The sequence below is a fragment of the Ostrinia furnacalis genome, unplaced genomic scaffold (genome assembly GCF_004193835.3).
Source record: "Ostrinia furnacalis isolate ACB-3 unplaced genomic scaffold, ASM419383v2 OfSCF1411, whole genome shotgun sequence".
Lineage (NCBI taxonomy): Eukaryota > Metazoa > Arthropoda > Insecta > Lepidoptera > Crambidae > Ostrinia > Ostrinia furnacalis.
The window spans coordinates 593,219-600,750 of NW_021131650.1; the positions used below are offsets into that span (position 1 = coordinate 593,219).

Sequence of the window (7,532 nt, forward strand, 5' to 3'; positions counted from 1 at the left end):
ATCTGTATCATTTGAATCTATATATATAAAAGAAAGTCGTGTTAGTTACTCCACTTATAACTCAAGAACGGCTGAACCGATTTAGCTGAAAATTGTCAGGGAGGTAGTTTAGAGCCAGGAGAAGGACATAGGATACTTTTTATCCCGTTCGAAATTAAAAAAAAAGTCTGCTTATTTATTGCCATTAAGGCGGAACAAAGTTCGCCGGGTCAGCTAGTTCATAATATAGGTCAAATCGCCACCTGATAATGTTATCAAATGACTATTATAAACACATTATAGATAAACCACAATAATTAGACAATACATCGTAATTAGATATTAATTAGCAAACAATATAGACAGTAGCGACATCTGACATCTCAAACATCATTGCGGAATAAGATAATTAATCAGGTTAGTGACATAATCTGAACTATGAAATACCTATCACGTCATTTTTTTAATCTAGACTAGAAATGAACCTAAAATCCCGGTTTGAGATGAACCAATAGATCATTTTTCAAATCGTTTTACTTAAATTTCAAAAGTTTTGCTTAAACTTATCCATACTAAGGCTGAGTTGTACCACCTAACTTTGACGGTAACTATGACGATAACCGGTGCATTTTGTATGGAGTTTGACAGATTTTTGACGTCCTCCCACATAGGCGAGTGACGGAGCACCGGGGTCTTTTTAGTGGATATGCCTCGACCTTCTGACTTGGTGAGCCCCACATAACCTACCCTGTCCCCGCAGGGTAGGTATGCGATTCAACGCATTTTTTCCGCGTAAAAAAAAAGGATAGTTTGTATCATTTTTCAAATTTTTTCATGTATGCTCTGCTCCTATAGGTCGAAGCGTGATGGCAGCCTTTAGCCTATAATCTTCCTCGATAAATTTTAATGAGCTATCGAACACAAAAGAACATTTTCCAAATTGGACTGGTTGCGATCAACCAAATAAACAGAAGTACCTATACATGGTATACATTCTTATTATTGACGGGATTGCCATGTCCCTTAATTTTGAGTTTCCGATATTTCGGCACTGTTGTAAGCGCCATGGTCACGGAGTAACTGAGGAAACTTGCGGGTGAGATTTTATGGGTAGACATATCGGTCTACTTAATAATAATTATGTTAGTGACAGTGAAAGTTTAAAACAATATATGGTATAGGTACATTCCTATCAAATAATTCTGATGAGTAACATTCCTACATTTTACAATTTGAAGAAGACCCGGATTTATCAGATGGAGTTATTTAATCCAGGCTCCAATATAAATGTGGGCCTGTCTACATTTTCTCCAGAGAAGATAAAGGTCTTTACCTTCCCACTTCCGATTGAATATTTGCGGGATAAAAATGAATGGCTGCCCGAATGCAAAATATTACTTTCCCGAATCTGAACTTTTATTTTGGTTGAACGTCTTCTCACCTAGTGTTTTTAGAAAATGTTAATTTAGTTGTGTGTAAATGAGACAAAACAATGATTAGTTAGGTAAAACTTTGTTGTAGGTCAATTTTTACCCGACTACGGCAAAGCAAAAGGAGGGTTATGGTTTTGACAGGCTATGTAGGTATGTATGTATGAACATATATGTATGTATGTTCATGTGTTCCCTCGTAACTTCTAAACTACTTATCAGAATTCGACAAATGACATATCATTAGAAGCGTCTTAATTGTCCGCTGGTTATAGGCTATATGGGGTTTCACAAAATCGAATGTGGCGCCCTCTAGCAGACAAAACATACAGAGTAAAAAAATAAAGTTAAGATAAATATGCCGTGTTTGGTATCATTTGAAAGCGCTTTACTTGTACATTTCGAATATATATATATTACTAGCATTTGCTTGTGACTTTACCTGTATTCATGGGCTGATTGCATATAATTCACATCTTTTCGTTCATAGCTTCTTTATTACTTATTAGTTCATCAATTTAACTTTTAGTTAATACATATGCGCCACAAATACACTTTAATACCAAAATAGTACAAATAATAAAAAGTAAAAAAACTAAAACCCAACTACGACAAAAAACGACGCTGAAAAAGTATAAAACAAGATTTTCAGAATACTGAACTGAACAAAGTTGCCAATGTAGTTGCATAATAATTTTCATGTTTGGAAAGGCGTAGTCACACGTTACTTAAACCTACCTACCGTAGCACTTTGACAACGTGTGACTGCGGTTTTCCAAACATGAAAATTACTATGCAACTACATTGGCAACTTTGTTCAGTTCAGTATTCTGAAAATCTTGTTTTATACTTTTTCAGCGTCGTTTTTTGTCGTAGTTGGGTTTTAGTTTTTTTACTTTTTATTATGAATTATGAATAAGGGAATAATATTGGAGAATTCTTAATTAATTTCTTTCTTTTTCTAATTTTAAATCCCCTGTTTGTAAGTTATATCAGTTATATTCAAATTGACACTTTAGTTGGTGTTAATTGTTCGCTAAGTAAGTACCTCTAAGTGTGGGTTACTTCAACTGATATAAAGTGCAGTCAATGAATCTATGTTGCAGTTAAAATTTTGTTCTCGTCAAACCTAGATTGACTAAAATAGTCAAAGATAATTATTTGTTTAGAAACCAGTTTTTTTATTTAAAACAAATAAACAAGTGTGTCATATGTTTTTGATTGATTAATAGTCACCTGGTAAACCCTTTTTGTACGGAAAATATTTTAAGGAAAACATCTTATGAGGAACATTTTTATAAGGAAAAAGATGTTTTGTTATTAAGTAGGTATTAATGAAGAAAAAAGTGTTAATGAGCCCATTATCCCTTTTGTCGATATGGTATGTAGACTGTAACAACAAAATAAATATTGATCGCTTGCAAGGCCTTTTATAAGAAACTGCATCTATAATGTATCAGTACTACAGAAAAGCAATCACGGTAGGTTTATGGCATTCAACGTCAGATTGACCATGACCATGACAGATGCAGTTTTTTTTACTATAAGTTTCCATGAGATAGACACATCACAGTTACTCGTGTATTTTAGTAATAACTACTATTCTTTATAGGCTGGTGTTAAGAACAGAAAAAATGCAACAAACCTAAATTCTAAAATATTGAAAGTTACTTTTGCTGTTAAAGATATAGTTAAAGATTAATAAAGTTTAAAACTGCTTGTTCGATTAATATTCAAACAAAACCCTTATCATGTTAAGATTTTCAAGACTGTCGAAACAATTAAATTGCCCCTTAATTTGGCTAAATTAACAGCAGTGAGTTTGCTAAATTATTTATCAGTTATTCTGGTTCAAAGTAGAATGGACGTAAAAGTTTGCAACCCATTAGTCTCAAGAGTAAAAAGACCTTTAAATTCATAATTGACCGTTAATTTGTTCATTGAAGTAATGTTTTATCACCACTTTAAAACAGTCCAGTCATTTATATCAGCGGGTCACCACTAGCATAATTAGCGAATGCAACTACTGTTCATTTTCTAATGACATATTATTATTTCTTAATCATCGGAATGAACGTGCAAAACGGTCCTATAAATGATTTGTGTTCTCAAGATGTTGTTCATTCGCAGTGTTTGGTATAAATAGTGAACAGTGGCAGTTTGTATTTGTATTTATTAAATCAATGATCATGGAAGTGTAGTAAATGAGGAAAAAGTTGTCAGTAATGGTGACGAAGGTCAAAAGTTCTCCGATGTAAATTTAAAAACCTTAGATTGTTCACAAAATTCTTGAGAAATTCAAGAAACCTACAATATCAAAACTAAAAACAATAAAATAGCAAAATGGCAAGTGTTATGAAAGTTTTACTACTAATAAGTATAGTGTTAGTGCAAAAACATGAAGGAGCAAGAATCTTAGCAGTGTTCCCGATTCCATCAATAAGTCATCAAGTAGTATTCCGACCACTATTACTGGAATTGGCACAACGAGGACATGATGTGACTGTAGTAACACCAGATCCAGTATTTACAAATGAAAAGAGCCCAGCAAATTACACAGAAATAGATGTCCATGAAAGATCTTACAAGACATGGAGAGAAAACTTTCTATCAGATGCTGTAACCAGCGGTGATAGAGAAGATCTGCAAACTCAAATGCACGTAGCTTTCAGCACTATAAATAAAGTATTTGAAATGCAACTACTCACTCCTAAAGTCCAAAAATTAATTAAAGATAAAAATCAAAACTTTGATCTACTTATAGTAGAAGCTTGTCCACTAGTGGCGTTGGGTTTGACCCATGTGATCAAAGCGCCAGCGATCCAGATGAGTTCATTTGGGGCGTTTATGCACAATATTGGGACTATGGGGATGCCAAATCACCCAATTGTGCACCCTACGTCGGTAAGACAGAGAGTTCATAATTTAACGATATGGGAAAAAGCCGTCGAGATCTACAATCATATTAGATTGTATAGGACTCTAGCGTTGTGTGAAGAAGAAAGCGATGAGATGTTAAGAAGGGTACTCGGATCGGATATTCCGAAGCTAAGTGAGTTGAGGAACAATGTGGATTTCTTGTTTTTGAATGTGCATCCAATTTGGGAGCTGAATCGGCCGAGTCCACCTAATGTGATTTATATGGGAGGACTACACCAGAAACCAGTGAAAGAATTGCCGAAGGTAAGGTGTTCACGTACTCGGTATTGTATTCTTGAATAGTCTTAAATTTATATTAAACAAATTAAACCCGTTTAGCGCAGTTGTTTTAAATATGTAGGTAGAAGTCGCACGGGTTCGATCACCGCACAACACAAACATTGATTACAGTTATGACGTTTAAATAGTGCATAGTAAATGATTTTATTTTATCATTGTACTCGTATTGTAGGAAAGAAATAAAGATATTATTATTATTGTATATCTATTTGGTCTAGCTGATGCTTACTATCTATAAAATTAGGAAAAATCTTATAAAAAATTTAGCGTGTATTTGAAATCCGTTATCTTAGTATACCTATCAATCACCTAATCAATACGAGTGTAAACCAAATTCTCCATTTTCTTCTGGCAAAAGGTAAAAAAGGGGTGTTCTCTAGCAGTGGAAACTAACACCCGTATTCACAAACAATGCTTAAGTGAAGCTGCAAATTGGACGCACAGCGTTGAATAGAGCTCTGTGATTGGTTTGTGTGTCACCCTGTGCGTCCACGCGCTCTGTGAGACCTCATAGTAATGTTTGTGAATACGGGCGTAGGTAAATGATCTGACTGAATGATTTTTTGTTCCAGGATCTCAAATCATACCTCGATTCATCCAAACACGGCTTGATATACATAAGTTTCGGAACCAACGTCGAACCAGCGTTGTTACCCCCGGAAAGAATTCAGAAACTTATAAATGTTTTCTCCAAACTTCCTTATGACGTATTGTGGAAATGGAATAAGGATGAATTGCCCGGACGAACGGAAAATATAAGGATATCTAAATGGCTGCCGCAGTCGGATCTTTTAAGTAAGTCAAAACTTTATTACTTTCAAATCCTTAATTGTACAGTCAGCGTCAAATAGTTCTTGACATTCAAAGTGGCCAAATTGACAGAACAACCTATTCCAATTGTAACAAAGATGCATAATGTACTTTTTGGGTTACTTTGTGTGTACGAATTATTTGTCACTTACTGTACATACGTAATTAGCTATATAATAGACATCTTATGACGTGATAATAGATGCTAATTTGTAACAAATATGTAATTTTTTTAAGCTGTCGACTGTATTTATTTTTGAAATTAAGTGGAATTGTGAAATTGAGTGGATTGAACTAGTATGTAATCTTTAAGTGCTTGGTACGAGTACTTCCTGCTGATAAATTGTTTAATTTATAGGGTTTTTATGGGATTATTTTTATTCTTTTGATAGTTTCCATTTTTCTTATTTTAAAAAATTTGCAAGACTGGAGCTGAAAACGCATAAAATATTTTAGTATTAAATCTATGCTAATATTATAAATGCGAAAGTAACTCTGTCTGTCTGTCTTGCTTTCACGCCTAAACCACTGAACCGATTTTGATGAAAGGCATAGAGATAGTTTGAGTCCCGGGAAAGGACATAGGATAGTTTTTATCCCGGTTATAAAGCGACGCGCGCGATAAAGTTTTTCTGTGACAGACAAAATTCAATGTGGGCGAAGCCGCGGCGGAAAGCTAAAAGTAGGCCATAATTAAATTTTTCAAGTCATAACCGTAAATTATGTTTCAGGACACCCCAAAGTCAAACTTTTCATCACCCAAGGTGGTCTCCAGTCTACTGATGAAGCCATAACAGCTGGAGTGCCCCTGATTGGTATACCGATGCTGGGAGACCAGTGGTACAATGTAGAACAGTATGCATACCACAAAATCGGACTTCAATTGGACATGGAAACACTTACTGAGGAGAAACTGGATAGTGCAATTCGCACTATTCTAAACGATGAAAGGTAAGAATTCGATGAATTTTTGTAATTAACAATTCAGAGACAATATTAAGGATAATCCAATACCAGAATTAAGGATCGGGCTTCAATAACTTCGAACCATTTTCCTTTAATTATGACGCAATAACAGTCCGAAAAACAAAATCGAGAAAAAATGCACATTATGCGAACCCATCATCGTCATATTAGGTATAATAATACCTAAACATAATAATAACTGGAAACAAATTATATGGTGATTAGGTACCTAAATGTGAGGTGTTTTTGGCAGAACATAATCTAAGAACTCATAAAGCAAAACATTCAACCAAATGTACAATAAACATTTCAACAAATTAATTCTTGGTCCGGTATCCCCTGAGACTGCTCATCATCATCATTTCAGCAACAGGACGTCCATTGCTGAACATAGGCCTCCCCCAATGATTTACACATCGCGGCATCGCCTGGCTGGTAGCAGCCTGCCTCTTGCACCTTTCTGCTACCTTTGTGATGTCGTCGGTCCACTTTGTGGACGTCCACTGGGACTGCTACTGGTGCCCAAACTGCAGATCCTGTTTCAACAGGAGTTACAATAGTGAAAAGGAGAGAGAGAATCATGCCCGTTTTCACCATCAATCCCAAATTTTTAAGTGACCCCTATGAAAACAAAATGCCAGTTAAGCCAGTTAATTATTACCATACCCTTAAAAATTAGGGATTGATGTGGAAGTCATTGGGGGCGGCCTATGTTCAGCTGTGGACGTCCTATGGCTGAAATGATGATGATGATAACTATTTTTATTACTTTACAGCACGTACCGCAAGAACGTAGCGAAACTTCGTACCCTAATGCAAGACCAGCCTGATACTCCACTAGAGCGCGCTGTCTGGTGGACGGAGTACGCCATCCGACACTCCGGCGCACGTCACCTCCGCTCGCCTTCAGCTAACGTATCTTGGTACGATTACTTCGAATTGGAGCTAGCTGCCTATTTAATTTTTGCATTACTGACGGTATTATCAGCTATAGTGTTTGTTGGTTATTTATTGTTTAGTATCTTTGGGCAGTATAAAGCTAGCATTAAAATTAAAAGAAGTTGATTATATTTAGGTGATAGGATTGTTGGTATTTATTTTAATTATAATAAAATTTTAAGTGTTGTT

General features: G+C 35.3%; 1 protein-coding gene across 1 annotated transcript; it reads left to right on the forward strand.

The window, feature by feature from the left end:
- The first annotated feature begins 3,526 nt into the window (after nt 1–3,526).
- On the forward strand, nt 3,527–7,532 carry LOC114352631 (UDP-glucuronosyltransferase 2B15-like). The gene is made up of 4 exons (XM_028304299.1): nt 3,527–4,592; nt 5,201–5,423; nt 6,170–6,389; nt 7,181–7,532. Exons 1-4 carry the CDS (start codon nt 3,753–3,755, stop codon nt 7,467–7,469), a joined length of 1,572 nt encoding a protein of 523 aa, XP_028160100.1. The 5' UTR covers nt 3,527–3,752; the 3' UTR covers nt 7,470–7,532.

Excerpts from the sequence above, each read along its gene's own strand:
- LOC114352631 (XM_028304299.1), top strand. The coding sequence starts at position 3,753 with ATGGCAAGTGTTATGAAAGTTTTACTACTAATAAGTATAGTGTTAGTG. Across the intron at positions 5,424-6,169 it reads GCCGCAGTCGGATCTTTTAA|GACACCCCAAAGTCAAACTT; the intron begins GTAAGTCAAAAC and ends ATTATGTTTCAG. Across the intron at positions 6,390-7,180 it reads ACTATTCTAAACGATGAAAG|CACGTACCGCAAGAACGTAG; the intron begins GTAAGAATTCGA and ends ATTACTTTACAG.